Source organism: Corythoichthys intestinalis, chromosome 2 (assembly GCF_030265065.1).
Source record: "Corythoichthys intestinalis isolate RoL2023-P3 chromosome 2, ASM3026506v1, whole genome shotgun sequence".
Classification (NCBI taxonomy): Eukaryota; Metazoa; Chordata; class Actinopteri; order Syngnathiformes; family Syngnathidae; genus Corythoichthys; species Corythoichthys intestinalis.
Genome location: NC_080396.1, coordinates 40,990,100 through 41,012,941, shown reverse-complemented (window position 1 = coordinate 41,012,941; position 22,842 = coordinate 40,990,100). Strand labels below are relative to the sequence as shown.

General features: G+C 40.3%; 1 protein-coding gene across 1 annotated transcript in view; it reads left to right on the top strand.

Moving 5' to 3' along the window:
- cntn3a.2 (contactin 3a, tandem duplicate 2) overlaps window positions 1-22,543 on the top strand; it is a 91,230-nt gene extending 68,687 nt beyond the window's left edge. Inside the window, exons 20-23 of the mRNA XM_057825756.1 lie at window positions 7,146-7,332; window positions 7,830-7,942; window positions 10,164-10,332; window positions 18,496-22,543. Of these exons, the coding sequence (XP_057681739.1) occupies window positions 7,146-7,332; window positions 7,830-7,942; window positions 10,164-10,332; window positions 18,496-18,593 (567 nt within the window). The 3' untranslated portion in view covers window positions 18,594-22,543. The remainder of the gene's footprint in view (window positions 1-7,145; window positions 7,333-7,829; window positions 7,943-10,163; window positions 10,333-18,495) is intronic.
- Window positions 22,544-22,842: the final 299 nt, after the last annotated feature.

Sequence of the window (22,842 nt, the reverse complement as noted above, 5' to 3'; positions counted from 1 at the left end):
CAGATTGTCCCCACCAACTTTTAAGCAACCTTATTTGCATTATATAATGACTTCAGTTATGTAGGTAATTTAGATTTTCTTACCATATGTTGTATCTATAGAATTGCACCTACAATTATTAAGTGAATTATTTTCATTATGTTCAGACTTACATTTAGCCCTTTTTACTTGCTGAATGTGCCGGTCCATTTTTTTCCCCTCAAACGCACGTATGACGGGCTGATGACTTCGCCCCCATCACATACACACACACACCCACACACTCACATGCACTCACAGCCCCAACAGAAATAACATACCGCCTCCTCCGCCCCCCTCGAAGAAGAAGGATATTAGATGTTTTTTTCCGGCCAGCAGGAGCAGCCACTGTAAGTAATGTAAAAATACATCAATGTTGTGGAGGTGGGGCGCACACCACAATTTTTTCTACTGAAAGTCCGACCTGCATCAGAGTTGGCATAAAAAGGGTCAAACTGTTTTTATTGTTTTCAATTATATAACACCAATTCCAATGAAATTAGGACGTTGTGTTCAGTAAAAATGGAATACGATAATTTGAAAATCACTAACAACCTATATTTAATTGAATACACTACAATACAAGACATGGTTTAATGTTCAAACTGATAAACATGTTATTGTTTTTTTTTTTTTTTTTTTTTTTTTTTTTTAATGACTGTAGCGAGTTACAAAATAGCCAGGACAGGTAGGAAAAAAATACTAAGAAAGTTTGGGAATGCTCATCAAACACCTGTTTGGAACATCCCACAGGTGAGCAGGCTAATTGGGAGCTTCCCCAAATTACTCAGTTACTCAGAGGCAAAGATGGGGTAAGGTTCAACTGTTTGTAAAGGAGCATGTTGGAATATAGTCAAATAGTTTAATGACAATGTTCCTCAATTAACTGTTTGTTAGGGATTTTATCATTTCTATGGTTCAGGACGTCATCATAGGTTCAGAGAATTTAGAGAAATCACTGCATGCAAGGCCATAAAACCATACTGAATGAATTTCCGTGATCCATCCGTCCGTCGTGTTCTGCTTATCCGAGATCAGATCACAGGGCCATAGCTTCAGCAGGGAAGGCCAGACTTCGTTCTCACCAGCCACGTCATCCAGCTCTTCCGGGCAGATCCTGGGCCAGCCGGGAGACATAGTCACGCCAGCGTGTCCTGGGTCGGTCCCGCAGCCTCTTCCCAGTGGGACGTGCCGGGACACCTAACCAGGGAGGCGTCCGGAAGGCATCATAATCAGATGCCAGAGCCACCTCATCTGGCTCCTCTCGATGCGGAAGATTAACGGTTCTACTCCAAGCCCCTCCAGGATGACCAGGCTTGTCACCCTAACTCTGAGAGCCTGGACACTCTTTGGAGGAAACCCATTTTGGCCGCTTGTATCCGGGATTTTAGTCTTTCAGTCATGACCTACAGCTCGTGACAATAGGTAAGGGAAGGAAGGAAGATTGACCGTTAAATAGAAAGCTTCGTCTTTCAGCTCAGCTCCTTTACCACGATGGACCGATGCAGCGTCCGCATTACTGCAGATGCCTCACCGATCCACCTGTCGATCCCTCACTCCATTCTTCCCTCACCTGTGAACAAGACCCTGAGATAATTAAACTCCTCCACTTGGGGAAGGACCCTATCTCTGACACGGAGAAGGCATTCCAACTTTTTCCGACTGAGATTCATGGTATGAGATTTGGAGGTGCTAATCGTCTTCCTGACCGCTTTACACTCCTTTGCGAACCACTCCAGTGAGAATTGAAAATTGCTGCCAAATAAACCCAGTGGAACTACTGTACATAATCTGCAAAAAGTAGAGATGCAATACTGAGGCCACCAAACAAGACCGCCTTCGAGCCTCGGCTGCGCCTAGATATTCTGTCCATAGAAAGTTAAAAAAAAAAAAAAACAGTGCGTCAAAACTTTTCTTTTATCCTAGGCAATAGTAGGTGGTTTATTTACCTGACATGTTTCGGCAAACACTTCCGCCTTCGTCAGAGGGTCACTGATGTTGGTGTGACGCGTCTTTATCAGCTGGTGGATGAAGGCGTGACAGGCCCTCTGCTGCCCATTCACTCTTCCAAGATGCTATTCCAGGTCGTAGATAGCATGTAAGCCCCCTCCTCCTTGTTGATGGTCCTCGGGCCCCGTTTGCGGATCTCAATGGCCTCCCTTTTGCAGTGATCGGTGATGGCTGATTTGTGATGTTCTTGTTGTGATTGTTTTTTTTTTTTGCCCTTGTTTGTCTCATTGTTGTCTCCTTTTCACATTCCTTCTTGTGTTCTGTTTTTCTTGTAATGAAGCTCCTCCCTATCTCCCCGATGTATGATTTGTTGCATGATTTGCATGGAATTTCATATATTGAGTTGCATTTGTTTTCTGGATGGATTTTGTCCTTTAGGTGGACCAATATCTGTCGGAGTGCAGTGTGTGGTTAGACCAGTGTGTTTATGTTGTATTATTTTCATGACCCTTTGGATACGTTCCGTAACTCCCCTCACATACGGCAATGTCACCATATCTCTGTATTCTTGTTTTGTTTGTTTTTTTTCCTTCCCCCCTCTATTGTGTTGTCCTTGTTTTTGACCTGTCCTGCACCTTTTTCTAGTGCAACTGCGGATACTGACACCTTTTTAATGCCTGTTGTATATGTTCTTCTTCCTGTGTTCTGTCTTCCGGGTCCGTTATTATTGCCATACGTTCATGTAGTGTTCTGACTACTGACAGTTTGTGGATAGTGGGGGGTTCCGATGTCCATAGGAGGTATTGGTCGGTGTGTGTGGGTTTCCTGTGTACTTTTATTTTGATGTCGCCGTTGTCTCTGTGATGTATGTTTATGTCCAGAAAGGCTATGGATTGATCTATTTCTTCTTCATGGGTGAATTTAATGCTGCCGGTGGTGTCCATGGTGTTGAGGTGGTCCGTGAGTCATTGTGTATGTCCTGTTTTTACTTTTTCCAGAATGTCATCTACGTAACGTTTCCATAGTGTGGGTCTGTATTCATCCGGAGCTGTCGTGAGTGCTTTTTGTTCCAAATCCCCATGAAAAACCCGCACATAATGGCAGACAGTGGGTCTCCCATGGTGAATCATTCTTTTTGTCTGTAAGTTGTGTTTCTGAATTGGAAGTATGTGGAAGTGGCGATGCAGCAGAGGGCGCCTTCATTTATGAGTTGATAAAGATGCGTCACACCAACATCAGTGACCCTCTGACGAAGGCGGAAGTGTTCGCCGAAACATGTCAGGTAAATAAACCACCTACTATTGCCTGGGATAAAAGAAAAGTTTTGACGAATTTATAAGTGTAGGCTAAATAAACTCAATACAACTACTAAGAAACCAGTGACCTAGGGCTGCCGTGGGAGAGACCACCCTCTCTTGAAACGGATCCAACTTACTGCGGCTATGCAGACCAAACTCTGACACCGGTCATGCAGGGACTATTCAGCCTGTATCACGGGTTCCGGTACCCTATAGACCAGGGGTGGGCAAACCGGTCCTCGAGGGCCGCAGTGGGTCCTGGTCTTTGTTCCAACTGATTCAGCACACACTGTATAACCAATGAGGTTTCAGTGGAAACAAGGAGCACCTGACTGCAATCAACTGATTGCACTTGTAAGAAACCAGATTGGTGAAAAGCTGTCCTCATGATGGGTATGAACAAAAACCCGCACCCACTGCGGCCCTTTGTGGAATAGTTTGCCCACCCCTGCTATAGACCCTACCCACGTGACGTCACAACTCCGCTCTCCTGACTGGTGCCGCCCACTTGTCCGTCAACACATCATGTTGACCTGTTACGGCTACGTACATTCCTCCTATTTACGGCGTGTTTTTCTGCTCGTTAACATTAATAATCAAAATGGTGAAGGCGTGTGTGGCGGTCGGTTGCAATAACAGAGAAGATAGACGGAGAGACTTGAAGTTCTACCGGATTCCGAGAGACACGGAGAGGAGAGAGCGAGATGGGCTGCTGCAATTCGACGAGAAAACTGGGCTCCAAACGATTACCACAGATTATGTAGTAGTCATTTTATATCTGGTAAGATGCATTTAATATATATTTAGAGGGTTTTGGGCTGACAACCACAATTAAGATCATTGCTAGGCTAATCGCCGACAACATACATGTATGTATGTAGTGAGAGTGCTATCGCTAATCCATATAAACATTAAAAGCCCTAGCTCCATTGACAAATGACATGAAATACATTAGACTTGACAGTGGATGTTAGCAAGAACAAAAGATTTTGAATTGAAAATTTCGTAACTCACCTTCCGAGCACAAGATTCCTGCCGAATTTTCGTGTACGAGGACCTGTTTCACCCAACCAGCAACGTAGCATTTATAAGCCTCCAAGCTCTTAAAGTTTTTCAAACTTTCGTGAGAATAGGCTGATTTTGTGTGGACAAGATAGTTGTAAATATCAGGGTAGCAGATGTCAGGCAGACAGGGCGAAGACAGTGGGTCGAAAAACATCGATTTGGGCATCAAATATGGATCTGGCGACTGTATAGAACGAAGCTTTTCCACATAACGCCTTTTATGCAACACATCCAGTGAGTTTACGGCATCAGAAAGCACCGGGTCTTCCATGAAATGCATTTTAAATTCCTCGATCAATTGAAACCAATGCTAATACAGAGACAAAATGATGGACAAGTGGGCGGAACCATACAGCGAGCACGTGGTTTTGTGACGTCAGTGGGTAGGGTATATACCCCCGGACCACCCCCCATAGGACTTCCCGAGGGACACTGTCGAACGCCTTCTATAAGTCCACAAAACACATGTAGACTTGTTAGGATAACACCTGGTGACGGTATGGGTCTGTGTTAGTGCCAATGGCATCAGTAATTTATGCATCTATGTTTTACGAAATTTCAAGGTTCGCAGTGAGTCATTAACAGGCACACTTTTGCGATATATACGATGTTTATTGATTAGAAATTGCAAATAAATGAAGTTTATTGATTACAATCCCACTACGGCAAGCAAAAAACAAGCATAAAACAGGATAACCACATCGCTAGGTCCAGATTGTCAATTGTCAAGTCTAAAACCCCCACAATACAGCTAAAAACACTAAAGCACAAGAAACAATAGCGCTAGATATATAGTTTGTCAATCCTAACACCCCCGCGCCAACGTTAAAGCATAACGAGTTTGTTCCTTAGCCATGAAAGAAGCTCCTACCTGTTGACAAATGGGCGGAGAGCCAAACACCCCAGGACAGAGTATCCAAGGAACAAAGCCGAGCGATCTCGTACGTTGATCCTCCGGCGGACTCTGGGGGGGTGGAGAATGCTCCTGGCTTTTATAGCAGTACGTCTCTGGGGCTCACAGGTGGCCAGCCTCTAAACCCAGGAGACGGACCATTTCGCCCATATATGGTAATCTTCACATGTTTTTGCTCAACCTCTTAAGGAGATGAACCTCGTGTCCAAAAATGATTGGTCTACTCGTTATCTACTCGTTGTACCATCCCGGCAGCAGATGGTTTGTATCAGGTATCATATTTACCATAGTTACGGGCTAAACAGCGTCAAAATGGCGAGCATAACCTGATATGAAGTTGTACAGTCAGTCCAAAAGAATTTATACACATAAAAAGCAGCAATACACAGTCAGTAACTCTCAAAGGCAGTTATTGTTGTATATGTGGATCCAGTTCGGGTCACAAAAAGGTCACAAGTGTTTTTTCCCTTCAATCTATGAAGGCACCATTAATGCTAAAAGGTGCATATAGGTTTTTGTAGAAACATACTGCCATCCTAGCAATGTCTATTTTATGGAGGCCTATGTTTGTTTCAGCACACAATGCAAAACTGCATTCTGCATGTGGTACAAAACCGTCGCTTCATAGTGACACGGCTCAGAGAACAAACGGACCCAATAATGCAGTGCTCAGAGCAGATTTATTAACAATGGCTCTGAGAGGAAGAAGTCTTGGCCCTTGGAGAAGCACGGAAGGCTGTTCGAGCAGGGGGGGAATAAGCAAGGCGAAGGCCCAGGCAGGATGCGTCTAGATCCGGTCCTGTAGCAGGGTTCAGGTCACAGAGAAAAGGCAGAGGCACAGACGAGGAGCAGGCTAGAGGCAAAAATCCACAAGGTCAAAAAGTGTATCAAAGGCAGAGGCACAGACGAGGAGCAGGCTAGAGACAAAAATCCACAAGGTCAAAAAGTGTATCAAAAATCCAGCAAGACAAGGTAACTAGAAACGCTCGTAAGTTGCAGTGAAGGCTAACAAACTCGCACTGGCTTAGAGGGCTGTGGGTGTTTATGTAGGGAGGCTGAGGTAATGACCAGGTGTGCAGGACAGGTGTGTGGAATTAGTGTTGATGACTGGGAGGGGAAAAAAAGGAAAAGGCATACAGGCCTGCAGTGGGTTCTAACACATAGGGAAAGAGTACCGGTGCTAGACTGGCCTGCCTGCAGCCTTGACATGTGTCTCATTGAAAATACGTAATCATAGTATTATTTTTTCATTTGTGTTTAACATAATTTTCTAACTTCATTAGGAGTGGGGATATTAAACCATTTTTTTGCATTAAAAGTTGAAAGATACTGTACTATACACTGCACTTGATTGATATCATACTTCTATTGCACTATACTAGTGTCTGTCCAGATTTAAATGACCTAAAAGGTCATATAATTTTTTAAACCCCCCCCCCACCCACCCACCCCCGCACCCCCTAAAATGAAATTGAAATATTGTTTTGATTAAAAAGCTAATTTCTGTTATAGTTTTGGCCCGTTTGAGATATTGTTTGGGGAACTGACTTGACACAGTCGGTCTTCTGCATCAGTCTTATTTAATGGTTTAATATCGCTGAAAATCTCATATATTCGTTTTCTGTTCAGACATACTGTTCTTCTTTTAGCTTCTTCCAAGTAAAATAAAATAAAGTTTGTCCGATCAAACAACTCGGTAGATAACTACAATTCTGTGATCTCTCTTCAGACAGAGTACAGTAGGAGGTTATCGCTTAACAATACCACATGCCGACTACTCCAAAACAAACAGTCCTAATGGTTTTGCTGCGTGTAAAACGAGATGGTTTCAACCATTATTTCCCTGTGACTACAAGTTGTAATAGTTTGACTCATTCAATGTCAATTTATGTCCTACTTAGGTCGTGTACTGGGAAGATGACACAAAACCAGAGACCATGGGGAAGGTTCGGGTACCATGGAACCACACCTCTATTACAGTTAGTGGCTTAGCAGGGCACACACAATATTTCCTGACTGTCAGCGCCTTCAACACAGCGGGAACAGGCCCCTTCCTTCCTGCAATCAATGTAACCACAAAAAAACCCCGTAAGTCTTTGAGACACCCTGCTGCTCTTTTGCTTGATTTTGTTTACACTGGGATGATTATCTTGAGATACAAACTGTGGAGGATGGTTTGTGTACTGTTTGTCCCTCCATTTTGTCTTTGATGTGCTCAGATTTGTCACAGAAGACAGAGTCAATTATTGACTACATTTATTGCATTCCCAGTGCGAGAAAAACCTTATCTCTACTGGGCTATTAGAAACGTGCCAGGCTTGGACGAAATATCCCCTCAACCTCCTGTGCCGTGCTGGCCTGCATTCACCCTTCAAGCATTTAAGCTTCCACCTGTTTATTACATCTTCTATGACTATTCATTGGGTGTTGTGATTCCTTGACACTAAGAAATTAAACAAATAATAATAATAATAATAATAGACATTCTGCTCACTTAGTTTTATTTTTATCCTTGAATCACTGGGAATATGGTATTTGTTTTCATCTATGACACTTTCTGATTTTGGAAATATGTTTTCCCACAGCACCCTCCCAACCACCACTGGATGTTGAATGGACTCTAATTGGCTCCCAACTTTCTCTTTACTGGGAGCCAGTCATTGCACTGGAGTCAGAGTCAGAAGTGACAGGTTACCAAGTGAGTTACTACACAATCTAGTATCGCGTTTATCTAACACTGACAACTCTGAAGACATTCATTAGATTACCACCAAATGCATGCCACTGCATAGCCAAATCAACAACGGGGTTTCAGTTCCACAACTTTGGTGCTGACCGTGTGGGCTCAGTTACCGCTCGGTGACAGTGTGGAATGGAAGCGTGAGGCAATAGCTGATTCTTGATGTGCCCTGTGATTGACTGGTTTCCAGTTTAGGTGTACAAATCATTTGCTTAAAGTCAGCTCGGCTAGGCATCAATTCCCTGTGACCCCGAACATGTAGTAATAAGCAGACAGGATATTGATACAGTACATGGCAATTCCTAACGACGCTGTAATATAGCAAAACACATATTTCTAATAAGTACCTGTGGTTGTACAATATTATTAAAACAGTGATAAAATAGTACAGAATTATTGATTGATCAAGATGTCAAATTATAGTTATTTACTTACATTGTGGAACAGCAAAAAAAAACATGAATGTTATTTACTTCAGTGGTGTCTAGTAAGCAAGCTCAAAATTTGACACAAAAAGATATATCCCATTCTTGCTGTTTAAAATGCCAAAGCTCAGAAAACAAACTATAATTAAATGATTCATATGAAAGCACTATCATGATGGAATTCTGGCGGAAAAAACTTGACTTGAAGTTCCGCTCTGAGACTCCCAATTTGACCAACTTTCAAAATTGTCCGATATGCATGTGTGATACATCAATGGAAAGCTTAAAATCTTAATTTTCTGGGGGAGGAAAAATTTTGAACTGGAGGGCATTTTTGGAAAAAAAAAATGTTTTTAAACAGCAAAACACTAACTGGAGGTGAGAACACGCGAGAGCAGAATTAAAGACGCCATGACTTTAACGAGATATCGCGTACTGACCTTGTTTCAATCCAAAAACTCCATGTATCACTGAGTGTCAAGACACAGCTGTGAATGGCCACCGCTGGATTTTGGGGCGATTTTATGGGTGAAATATGGTAATATAACAAGGGTCGCGATGCAGAAATCGCAGACATCAAGGAGTGGTCGAGATTTTCTTTTTCATATATTTACCCTTTTTAACGTTTTTTATTTCCAATTTTTCTTTGTTTGGATTGATTATTTATCATGTAACATATCGGAGAAAATGCGAAAGTAAGAATAAGAAATACAATTAAGCGATAGTTATGAGGTAGATATCCGTGACTTTTTTAAAGACCCCATTTTTTTCATTGTGACGTCATTCGTTTAAAAGTTTAAAATATGCGAGTGAATAATTTTTTTAAGTTGTTTTTTTTTGTTTGTTTTTTTAAATGAAGTATTAGAAATCGATTAATGATTCTAAGCTAAAAATTACAGACATTTTGAATAATAAATATAACTAATTACCTTCGTTTTATGGCTGGGTCGAAACAAAAGCGGTTGCGCGACGTCTGTAAACAGAGGTTTCCAGGGTTAAACTGACAAATTAAAAATAGTTCAGGGGCTTAATGTGCCATGAATCTGCTATGGCAGCATATAGACATACTGTTCTATCAAACACAACCGTTGTTTTTGCTTACAATTACAATACAGCAGTTTCTTTTAAAGAGGAGTGCAAGAGCGGAAACTGCTTTTGCAGTCTTGTCCGTGTTTTCCACCACATATATACTGTACATATATACTGTATATATATATGTATATATGTATATATGTATATATATACTTTTTTTATTTTTTTTTTAGATAATTTGATTTTGCAAGTTCTGCATTATCCTATCACATTCAGTCATGTTTCCACTGAGTCAGCATACACCCATAGACTTCACTATCAGATTGAAGTTTATCATACACCTGCCATCATTTAATAGTAAACACCCAATTAATTCAGGATTTTCCTTAGTCTAATGTTTCCCCCAGGATTTTTTTCTTTTGCTTAATCAGACTACTAAATCAAACCATTCTTAATTACTGAGTGTGTAAAAGTAATTGTGACCACAACCAAATCTAAGCTATAAGAGAAGGTACAAAAATGCGAAACTACCTTAAACAATTATTTCCTCTTTCGAAACTAGTTTTTAATAAATGTGTTGTCTAGGTTATAGGTTACATCAATAGTGGATAACCTTTTGCAATTCATCTCAGTCTTATTGTTTGTATTCTTTCTTTTAAACAGGATGTATAAGCATACAGTTTATTGGACATGTTCATTTCACCCTCCTTTTTCTTATTCAGCTTTCATACAGGAGAAGTCAACACAGAGATGTTAATACATTCACAACGACCAATTCAACAGCTGAGCTGACTCTCCCTGAGGTCGACGACGAATACATCATTTACATTCAGTCCCTGAGTGAAGGAGGCCTGGGCCCTGCTTCAGATGCCATTCGAGTCCACCAGCTTAGTAAGCACCTTCTTTTAAATGGTTCAAGGAAACAGACTTTGCTCTTGGATGAAAGGAAAACATTTACGGCAACATTTTCATTCGCCCACAAAAAATGCAATGTTTCATGGTTTTTAACACTGAGCGTGCTGACCATGACACGCGGATAAGCTGGGTCCTGAGTTTGTCAGATCGCTATTTTTCTCCTGCCGCTTTCAAAATGAAGTCACTTCGCGCTTATTGAAAGAAGAAAATTTTTCCCTGCGTTCACACAACACTGCTTGGGTTGAGTCATCATCCCACACAGCTGGCTCAAACCAGTTTGAATTTGGTTGAATATTGCCTCACAATTCATCTCTTTCATGGGTTTACTCTCCCCAATACTACACAGAATTACTGTCCTGTGTGAAGGTGCTCATTTGCATTTAAGCTACATTTTATGTTCTGTCCCCAAAAACTGCAGTTCAGAGAGGTTGTACATCTAAATAAATATTGTTTTCGGAAAATATATTTTAATTTCATTGTGTGATTTATTATCAATACTACCATCAATATATTAGTGGTGAGATTAAAAATCTTAAAAAGTAGAGTCTGCAGTTGTATTTGGTAACGGTGAAACAATACACGTATCTCTATCATTTATCCAAGGGTTCAATACAGTGGTTTCAGTATGGTAAGCACTACTGTATATTAAACAACAGTTTGTATTGATTGTTTTTCCAACAGTGCTACAGGAGCTAAAGCCTGTTTCAGCGATTGTTTGTCCTTTATTTATTTATTTATTATTTTATTTTTTTATTTTTTTGGTAATTGAACCTCTATGTTTCTTCTACTGTCTAAATATACCTGTATGCATGGAAACAATTTGCTCCCTTTCGCTATGTACAAAGACACTGTCACGGGCCAGACAGAGGAGGACCACAGCTGCGTCACATTTAGACAGTTTTTTCCTTTTAGGTTGGGGGAGCACACACACAACAGCAGGGCAGGCGAAAAGCTGGCAAGGGTCATATAAGGGCTAGACAGAATTGGGGAATTGGGGGCTCCAAAAACACAATGCAGGTCGAGTTGCCGGAGCAGGATAGAGGGCACAAGTCAGGCGAGTTCAGGGTCAGGATCGAGAGTCAGATTTGGAGAGCGAGGCCGGCAGAAAACAGGCAGGCTTTGCAGACGGTCTGATATAGTGGAACTGAAAACCAAGGCTTTAAGGCGAGGACAGATAATTTTCTCCAGGGTATTTTGCCGACTATTTTTATACCTGTTCACACTTTGTTTAAGGTGTGTTTAAGGCCCCCCTGCTTCTGCAAGGTACGCCTGCATTTGCCTCAAAAGACGCATGCGTAAAAAGGAGAAGCCTTATGTGTTACGTCATGGCCCGCGCGATTTACCTCTGAACCGGAAACTCATTCCTCGCCCACGGCAAATTTCGAAATTACTACATTTTCTAGACTGTCATTATTTTGTTATTACTGTTTTTCCCGTTATCGCAGTTGAACGCATCATGCAGGAGCGAGAGTGGAAGGGAGAGCACGCTCGGCTTTTATGAGCAGGAACCGAGTTGTGATTGAAATAAATCTTTATATAACAACGAAAGCCTGACATCATTACTTGGGATGTTACAATCGATGCTCAGTTGCGCTCTCACCACTTGGAAAATAACAAATGGAAGCATATGTTCTGGCGCTGGGTATATTTCCTGGAAGCTGCAATCATGCTGCTTGTGCATAAAAGTGGCGATCCTGGAAGTGGCTATAGTTTTGACAGGCAGAAATGTCTTGGAAAAAAACTGATCGTGCGCCTCTTTGACTGGGGTAACACACAGGTCACTTTTCGGGGTTTAATTTTCCTCTATGCATTTTTATATACAGTACTTACTGTATGCCCTGTCGGCATTGAGTTGGGAGGGGCCAGCCCTGCAGCTGGCTGATGTGAGACAACTCGGGAAATGAGCTCTATAAAAAAAAAGCTCATCTCCACCTCATCCGCGATGGAAGGACCCCAAATGGGGACTGAATTGAAGCATATTATTGAGACGTAGTTTGAAGGTTCAAGAAAAATGTGTGAAAAAGAAAAGAGGAGCAGGAATGCCACGTCGTGATTGTCTGCCTCCATTGTTTACATGCTGTCAGCATGACATCCCTTCCTGAATATCCGAATGTTGTACGGAGACAGCAGTCCATATTAGGCGGCACGTAGGCGGCGGGTAACATTACCCGCCTATGTTATCCGTCTAACAACTAATCCAGATAATAGGCATACTAGTGTGGCCGACATGCCGTATAGTTCAACTAATTACACGCTTAAGGCCATTATCCATCCTAGTGTAGACGTAGCCTAAATGCACAGGGTAATTGTAGAGTGAAGCAGTGCTATTGGCTGGGCCGGGAGGAGGTGGATTGAGAACAGGTGGGGATAATTGAAGGCAATCAGGGTATGCAGCATCAGGGACAGAGGCCATGACAGATACAAGGCAATTCAGTCTTATCTTCTGTGGTTTTAACAGGATTTCCACTCCAGTCAAATTGACCAACTAACAAATCACAACGCACGAGGCAGGACTTTGTGATGCATCATGAAGGGGAGCGATGACAATATTTTTTTTACACTTCTGGGAGTTTTGGAAGGTGTTGTGCTTTCTACCGTAAAACTGCCAAAGAGGCTGCTGATGAAGACTCGATGACACTTTTTTTCCCGTGTCCTGCTACTTCTTGTACAACGTAGTCTAGTTCGACACGCGAGAGAACACTAAACTTTGCACATCCGCCCCAAAGGCAGACCAAGTTCTGCAAATCATTTAACCTTATGTTTTCTTTTAAAAAATACATGTACTGTACTGTACATGACAATGCATCATGCCCTCTTAGATTTTTCCCGCGGAAAAAGACAGAGTTCACTAATGCGTTCATTCGATACGCCTGCAAGCCATGCCATATTTTGCTTGAGGACACTCCATAGGTTCTCGATGCGGCTGAGGTCAGGGGAGGGTGAGGGCTACACCGCAAGTGTCCATTCTTTATGCACATAGTAGTTAATCATCATCCTTGCAGAATGAGATTGTTCACTGATGAGTGCCACACAAGCCTGTGTGTTCCAGATACAGTATATATACAGTATGAAAAAGTATCTGAACCTTTTAGAGTTTCTCACGTTTCTGCATAAAATCACCATCAAATGTGATCTGATCTTTGTCAAAATTACACAGATGATAAAACAGTGTCTGCTTTAGGTAAAACAACCCATACATTTATAGGTTTTCATATTTTAATGAAGATAGTATGAAAACAATGACAGAAGGGGGAAAATAAGTAAGTGATCCATCACATTTAATATTTTGTGGGCCCCTGCCTATGACACCAATAACTTCAACCAGTCGCTTCCTGTAGCTGCAGATCAGTCTTGCACATCAATCATAATTTTGGCCCATTCTTCTCTACAAAACTGCTGTATTTCAGTCAGATTTCTGGGAAGTCTGGCATGAATCGCTGTGTTTAGGTCATGCCATAGCATCTTAATGGGGTTAAAGTCTGGACTTTGACTTTGCCACTCCAGAACATGTATTTTGTTCCTCTGAAACCATTCTGAAGTTGATTTACTCCTGTGTTTTGGATCATTGCCTTGTTGCAGGATCCATCCTCTTTTTAGCTTCAACTGTCTGACAGACGGCCTCAGGTTTTCCTGAAAAACATCCTGATAAACTTTTGAATTCATTCTTCCAGTAATGATGGCAAGTTGTCCAGGTTCTGAGGCCTAACCCTAACCCCAAATCATGATGCTCCCTCCAACATGATTTACGCAGGGGATAAGGTGTTGATGTTGGTGAGCTGTTCCATTTTTCCCCTATACATGATGTTGTGTGTTACTCCTAAACAATTCAACTTTGGTTTCATTAGTCCGCAAAATATTTTTGCCAAAACGTCTGTGGAGTGTCCAAGTGCCTTTTTGCAAATATCAAACGAGTACCAATGTTTTTTTTTAGACAGCAGTGGCTTCCTCCGTGGAGTCAACTGATTAACACCATTCTTGGCCATTGTTTTATATATAGTTAATGTGTGCATATGTGAGATATTGGACTGTGCAAGTGATTTTTGTAGGTCTATAGCACACACTCTAGGGTTCTTTTTTACCTCTGAGTATTCTGCGCTGAACTCATGGCATCATCTTTGGTGGACGGCCACTCCTTGGGAGAGAAGCAACAGTGCCAAACTCTCTTAATTTGTAGACAACCTCTCCGACTGTTGATTGATGAACATCCAGAATTTTAGAGATGGTTTTGTATCCTTTCCCAGCTTTATACAAATTAACAATCCTTGACCGCAGGTCTTCAGACAGCTCTTTTGACCTAACCATAATGCACATCAGACAATGCTTCTCATCAAGACATTGTGTGTGTTTTATAGTGGGCGGAGCAGCTTTAAACCACTCATCAGTGATCGGGCACAAATCTGACTTAAAATGTTTGGTAAAAATTGGTTTCAATTGCTCTTTAAGTCTCCTTCACTTATTTCACTTATTTTTCCCCATTTCTGTCATTGTTTGCATGCTATCCTCATTGAAAAATAAAACCCTTTCCATGTTTGGGTGGTTTTACATAGTTAAAGCACACTGTATTTTCATCTTTTTTATTTTGACAAAGATCAGATCATATTTGATGGTGATTTTATGCAGAAATTTGAGAAATTCCAAAAGGCTCAGATACTTTTCATACCACTGTAGATGAATTAGAGCAGGGGTTTCCAAGTTCGGTCCTCAAGAGCCCCTATCCAGCTTGTTTTCCTCCTCCAAAACATCTGAATCAAAAAATCAGGATCGTATCAGGCTCCTGCAGACTTTGCTGATGAGCTGATCATTTGATTCAGGTGTGTAAACGAGGGAGACATGGAAAACAAGCTGGATAGGGGCTCTCGAGGACCGGACTTGGGCATCCCTGAATTGGAGGAATATTGGTGGATGGCCACCAGGATAGGTCAAGTGGCTAGTAGAGGCATGTTTGAAGCAGACTCGGGTAATACCAACTGTTCGGCCTCTTTAGATTCCTTGATGTTAAAGTGACTTCTAAAAAGTATCAGGAGTTTTTGTCTCACGACTTTCTCCCACAGTAAAAAAGAAGTGACAAATTTTTCTGCAGCCAAGTTACGCATGAAAAGGCTCCATGTCATGCATCAAGAAATACTCTATATCTGCATCATAGACTGCCATGCCAGGTAAAGAAGTTCTTGTGTGGCCCTCATATTCCTCTGACGATGAACGCTGTTGAGAACCTTTGCTGTATCCTCAGGCATAATAATGATGGAAGGCAGAAGCAACACAAAAAAATGTGAGTGTGGGAGGCAGTTCATATCCAAAGTGCAGCTCTGGGAGGCTATTCAGACATCCTGCAAAAAAAATTCAGGTAGAAAGTGTTCAAAAACTCACCAGTTCAATAGAAGGAATAATTGTGAAATGCTATCAAATCAATTGCTAAAGAGGAACTTTCACACAATATTTACCCCCACAGAAGAGTTTAAGGCATTACAGCTGTCAAATGAGTGTATGTTTTGATTGCAATTACTTTTGTAATTCAAACATTTTTGCAAACAAGCAGATCTCAAATTTGTGACGATGTGACACCACCCTATGATTTATTATACAATTGACAGCCTATTTTGTTCTTCTTACACACCCACTCACCCCAGGAGAGCTGAGGAGACAAGGTGTCTTACTGCTGCATTCAAGTCAGCCAAACATATTTTGGGAGAAAGTCCTAAGCATATCAGAACGAGGATTTTTCAGTTTTCAGTCTATTTTGTGACAATTGACTGTAATCAGTACGCAATATCTTGGTTTCCTGACAACTGGCTGCCGAGCTGTGACCAAGTCATTCAAATAAATTATATAAGTGCATACATTTGTTGTGATTTACTCCATCCATGTTTTTTCAAAACCGCTTATTCACGTCAGGGTCGTGGAGTGCTGGAGCCTATCTCAGCTGAATCTGGGCGAAAGGCGGACTGCACCCTAAACTGACCATCAGCCAGTCATAAGTCACAATTTACAGATACTGTAGACAACTATTCGAACATTCCCACCGAGTAGGAATTGATTCCATGCTGCCTGTGCCAAAGTCAGGCGAATGCACAACTACACCCTCATCGACGACTATATTTTACTCTAATGTAAATGAACTAATAAATACACGTAGCCTCCGAGTTACGACGTACCCGGCTCACTTTATTTTGACTTTACGACGCAGGAGTCTCGTCCACCATTTTGTCTCCAGTAGGGTTCTTATTTTTTTACTTTATTTTACTAATATGACGTATAATAGTTATTTTGAGATTTAGGGGTTATTTAGGGGTACTTAAAGGGTTAATTAAAGGGAAATTCGGGCTACGTCACCAGCTTAGGAACGGAACTCGTTCGTAACCAGGGGATTATCTGTGTATATGAATAAATAGATTTATATCATAATATAATAAATAAGCTGTTTCTTATTGTGGTAGCAAAGAAAAAAAGGAATTATGGCCATTTTCAAAACAAATTGTCTTGCAATCCTGATAAGAAGATAATAATTTTTCAATTAAATTTAAAAAGTGTAATTTAACATTAAAACAATTAATGAGAATTTTAATAAACTAACATTTTTGTGTATTTCTTGTACCAAAAAAAAAAATTTAACAATAACAAAAATTAACCAAACAGAAAAAGAACATAAATTGTGTATATCTGTGCCCTGCGATTGGCCGGCAACCAGTTCAGGGTGTCCCCTGCCTACTGCCCGTACTTAGCTGGGATAGGCTCCAGCACCTCCGCGACCTTCGTGAGGAAAAAGCGGCATGGAAAATGAATGAATAAATATCGTTGCACTCCTAATCTTTAGAGATGTGTAAAAATGTGGATTTCCAACTTTATTGTGGTAGCAAAGAAAAAAAATTCTGGCCATTTTCAAAACAAATTGTTGTGCAATAATAAGATATGGAATTAAAAGTTATAATAAAGCAGTAATAAGATATGGCATTAAAAGTTATAACAGATAATGTAGAAAATAATGGAAAGTCATCTTTAAGCTGAAACTTCACCTCACGTTTTTAGTTTGAAAAAGTGTAAAATTTCAATAAATATGATCCCATAATGCTGCAAAGTAACAAATGACTATTTATACAACTTATAATATGTCTTGCAACTCAGTTGTGCTTAATTTGCAACAGAGCGGTTTAATTTTTTTTATCCCTCAGACAAAACTACCGTTTTCTTCAGTAACTTTTGAATCATTTTCTCACGGGTCATGACATGAAAATCATTTTAAATGTCTTTTCTATCAACTATTGATCAAATTCAGAGGAAAATATAATTTGCATAATCATTCAGAGCTGGGTGCCAGTACGTGCATATCGAAAAATGAGACACATACAACTACACCAGAATTTTTCAATTAAATTTAAAAAGTGTAATTTAACATTCAAGCAATTAATGAGAATTTTAATAAACTAATTTTTTGTGTATTTTTTGTACCAAAAAAATATTTAACAATAACAAAAATTCACCAAACAGAAAAAAAAAAAAAAAAAAAACTGTATATCATTGCACTGTGTAAAAATGAGTATTTCCAACTTTTTTGAGCTTTATTTTACCATTATTTTGCCTTTTTGTTTTCCATCGAATTGGAAGTTTTCAAAAAGCTAAATGGATTACTCTAAGAAATACAGAACTCACCATGACCATTTTGGTCCTTAAGACTGAGGCACTCACTGTGGCTGTCAGCGTGGCAGCATTTGGGAATTGCTATGCGGCACAGTTTGCGCATGCTCCAAATTTTCTGAGTTGTTGCCTCCCAAGCTAGCCAAGTCTCAAGTCATTGATTCCTCCAAAGAAGAGTCGAGTCTCGGACCCTCCCACCCCAAGAAAGTCAAGTCCAAGTCTGCGATACATTTCATTAGGTCCGAGTTGAATTACAAGTCATTAGATTTGTGACCCGTGTCGACTTAAGTCCAAGTCCCCATGACTGAAGCCCAATTGTCTTGTATTTAGCACTTTAGCAGAATACCAGAAAAGACTAATTTAAAATGCTCAGAAAACCTTACATTCATTCGTTTTACAAATCAGTTATTGTGTCGTACAGTTGTCTCAATTGTTATATTTAAATGAAATTTTCCTAATTATTTTTTATATATTGTTATAAGTTTGTTCCTTCCTTTTGTGTGTTTACAGGTATGAGTGCTCGTGGCTCAAGAGCCTTGAATGCGGAAGGATCTGTGCCCTCCCTTTTCCTTGCCATTGCAATATCAACAATCAGGTCGACACTGTGATGCATCAGCTGTGGTTTTCTTAGTCTTAACAGTGTCTATTTTGGAGATGTGTTAGTTTTTCGGATATTGGGTAGAAGAAGAGTAGAAGCACTGTCCCTGTACATTTCACCCTTTTGTTTTTTTCTGTACTCTAGAATGATGAGGATGCCTTACTTCTATTCATACACAATAATAGTTTTTGCCTTTCTTTCATTACTGTCCTATACTAAGACTTTAATTAATGAAGATTTTTTTTTTTTTTTTAAATCTCATAAAACCTCAACCAGAAATGATATTTTGGGAAGTTTCCCTTCCTTCGTCTAAATTGGCAAGCATGAGCACAATTGAAGTGAAGCAATACTTCACATGCACCCATGTGAGTTTCAACTCAGTTTCAAACTCATTGACATAGGAGAACGACACATTAGGCATCTTTATCTTAACATGCGGTCTCTTGCCAGGTTCAAACTCATCAGTCAATTTACCTTGTATGATTTGATTATGGAGCTCTCCGTTTAGCATGAGAGCTCCTCAAGGTTTCTATGCATCAGAGCAGTCCCTGTGCTTTCATGCAAACTGATGGATTGGATTTTACTGTGCATTTACCAAAACGGCATCTGTAGGGAGATTGAGTTAGAGAGACAAAGTAATACGAAAGTGCCAAAACAATTGGATCTCTAATATACCATTAAGGCTGAAGGATACTGTAATGTTTCCATTTCATGAGTTATGTTTTTGTTTACGTGGGAGAGGGGGGCACAGTATAATCTTCAATGTCTCACCACACACATTATTTCAACCCTAACAATATTTCCTAGTGATTATTTTGTTAACCTGGGTTTTACATTGAAGTTTAAGAATCCTAACACACAACTCAGTGTTACATAGTGTATAACACTTTCATAATGTGTGTTCTGGTGGAATTAATCAAACAACAGTCCAGTAACTAGTATAATATAACACTTGACGTTTATTGCAATGTCTTACTAAATTCTTATTTAGCACATCAAGTTATTTGTTTTTTTTATCTGCACATCCTGACACTTCTATCCATCCATCTATTCGTCCGTCTTTTCGGCTGATCTAAGATCAAGTTATGTAGGAAGCTGCTTCAGCAGGAAGCCCAGATTTCCCTTTTCCCAGCCACTTCATTCAGGTCTTCCAGGCTAATCTTGAGGCGTTCCCAGGCCAAAGGGGAGATATGGTCTCTACAGCATTTTCTAGTTTGTCTGTAGAAATTCCTCTCAGTGGCCCCTGCTCTGAAGAGGCATCCAAGAGGTATCTTAATCAGATGCCTGAGGCCCCTCATCTGATTCCTGTCAATGCGGAGGAGCAACGACCCATCTTGAGCGCCTGAACAAATTACAGTGGAAATCCATTTTGGCCGTTTGCATCAGGGATCTTGTTATTTCGGTTATGACCCACAGCCCATGACTACAGGTAAAAGAGTTTGAACATAGATAAGTCATTAAATCAATAGCTTTGCCTTTTAGTTCAGCTCTTCTCAGCACGACAGCGATAAATACTCATATCTGTACACGCTGCATCAGAATGGCTGTCAATCTCATGTTCCCTTGTTCCCTAACTAGTGACCCAGACCCCGAAATACAGGAACTCCTCCACTTGAGGCAGGACCATATCCCTAACCTCCAGTGAGCACTCAACCCTATTCTGACTAAGGACTAGATTTGGAAGTGCTGATTTTTATTCTAACCCATTTCTCAATCGGCTGCAAAATGCACCACCAAGAGTTGGAAGTCATTGCATCATCTGCAAAGAAACAGATCCAATATTGACGCCACCAAACTGAATGCCCTCAACTCCTCATTTGCGCCAGATATTCTGTCCATAAAGGTTATGAACAGAATCAATGACAAAGGGTAGCCTTGGCCAACCCCCACTGAAATTAATCTGACTTGCTGCTAGCTATCAGGAACAAACCCCAACACCAGCTTCGCATGGATTATAGTCTGACTATATCTAGTCCAGATTCTTCAACCTTGCAGTCTAACTTGGGCACCTTCCCTACCAAAGGCCTTAGTCATGACTTCTCAACCTTGCAAACTTACATTAAAGCCTTCCCTATCGGACAGGCGATATTTCGTAACCCAAGAGGCAGCTTCTGGACCTGTGGATCTGCCTTCATTTGCCATCTAGCTCTCTCTGAACCCGACCCCCTTGGCCCCTCCCATTGGTGAGCTCATGCGAATGGGGACCAACATTGCCTTTTCGTGATGTGCCAGGCCGGGCCCTATGGTTTTAGGCCCAGCTACCAGGCACTGGCCAACGAGCTCCACCTCCAAGGTCCTGACAAATCAGGTGATCACATATCTTCAAATTACAAACCCCTGCATTGTTAAGTAATGTGTAGGAAAACATTGAACAGCCGATACAAAGAAAGGGTACATGCACAGTCCATTTATAAAAATGCACTTTTGCAAGCATTAAGTAAGTTGTCTAGCTCAGGTTTAATGGCTGAATTTCATTATCCCTGGGTTTTGACTGTCGATTTTCCAAAGCAATTTGAAAATGTCATTTTGAGTTCTGGGAAAACTGATTCGAGCCTTCTCTGTTGTACTTCATGGAGTTGTCCAATTATTTAGACATATACTGAAAAGATTAATCAATACTGAAATCCATCAGGACAACGCTGTTGCCCAGCGACTCAGTTGAGCATTATCAGTGTTTGTAGTCAGCAGGAGAAATTTCAAGTGCTGCAAACAAAATAAACATGCCAGTCTGATCATCGTAATCTCGCCGCTGACTTTTTTGGAAAAATATATGTTCAGCTGTGTTCATCTCTTTGTGAATCTGTCTGTTCGTTGTCGTCAGTTGGATTGGCTTCTTTACGTGCGGTATTTGTTGTCATTGTTGTATTTAAGCCAACCACACCTATTTCATATTTTAAATGTCCTGGTGATTGCTGAAAGTTCAGCTCAGATATACAACAACATGTACCATGAGCCTTATTTTAGACACTGTTTAAAAGACATTAAAACACCTTAACACATTCAAATAGGTCTGTAACACAAGCCAAATTTGTCAAGATTTAGGAAGGAATACATCGAACACCGTTCATGCGTGCATGTGTGCGTGTGTGTTATATTTTGCAAACGCAACATGAATGAACACTACTACAGTAGATGGAGGAGCATGTTTCTCTCAAACGATTAACTTTAAGAGCAAAAGGGAACACATTTGAAGGTCATGATGTTTGCAAACTCTTATGCTTTTTCCGTCACGTATGTTGTTTTTCCATCTTTGTATGCTATCTTTTTTATACATTATATTGCATTAAGGAATGTTACTTTACCTATGTTTACCTATGTAAACATATCTCGCTGTTTTTACAAATCTATATTGAAGGGGAAAAACAATTTCTGAATTGTGTTTTGGGTATAGCAAAGCAATGGTGACATCTTTGTTTTTGTAAAGTAGCAGTACTGTGGCTATATTTTAATGGATTACATGTGAGCGTTGCAATCTCTTGCACTGTTTGTTTTTATGACCCTGATTGTTTAGATTTTTATTTTCTTCAACAATTCTTCACAAAGGTCAAGTGTTGCTTTAATATAATACCATGTGACAGCAAAATTATGTGCATGTGTTCAGATTTGAAGGAGCATTCCAAACGAATGACTAAAAACTTCACTAAGTAAGATTTAGTGAAACCTGAAAAATACTGTACACGAGTAAAAGTTATGTTTCATAAAGTTGACATTAAGAGCCTTTTAATTTCTTTTATTTTCAATTGGAGGCAAAACAGTTTGCAGCACAACAAAATGACAAGTTGCTTGACAACGCTTGGCCTTTCTGTTGACTCTTGAGTATTTTGCCATTCAAGTGATCTCTGTGAGATTGTGGCAGTAGCATTTTCACATTGAAAAGTCATTAGCTGATCTTGATATGCTGAAGCTGTGCATGTATGATATTGTTTTGTGCATTTGTGTTTTCTAAATGAGGCAGTTAATAAAAACACAAAATCAAGTGTTATCTCTGATTTTTTCATATAATATGACAGTGTCTTTTTCAGCATCATCAGCTGTATTATCTTTGAAGTAAACTATAAGTGGTGCCCTGGGGAGGCAGGATATGAAGTCCAGAATATTAACACATTCCTATTCATTGGTGGGCAAAACACATTAACCTAAATGTGTTGCTCATTTCAAAATCGATGTATTATGTTGGAATTCATGGGATTGAATCAAATACCTCTGTACTGTAGAGTGGAAAAATAAGTATAATATTTTAGCATCTGTCTATTTGTTTA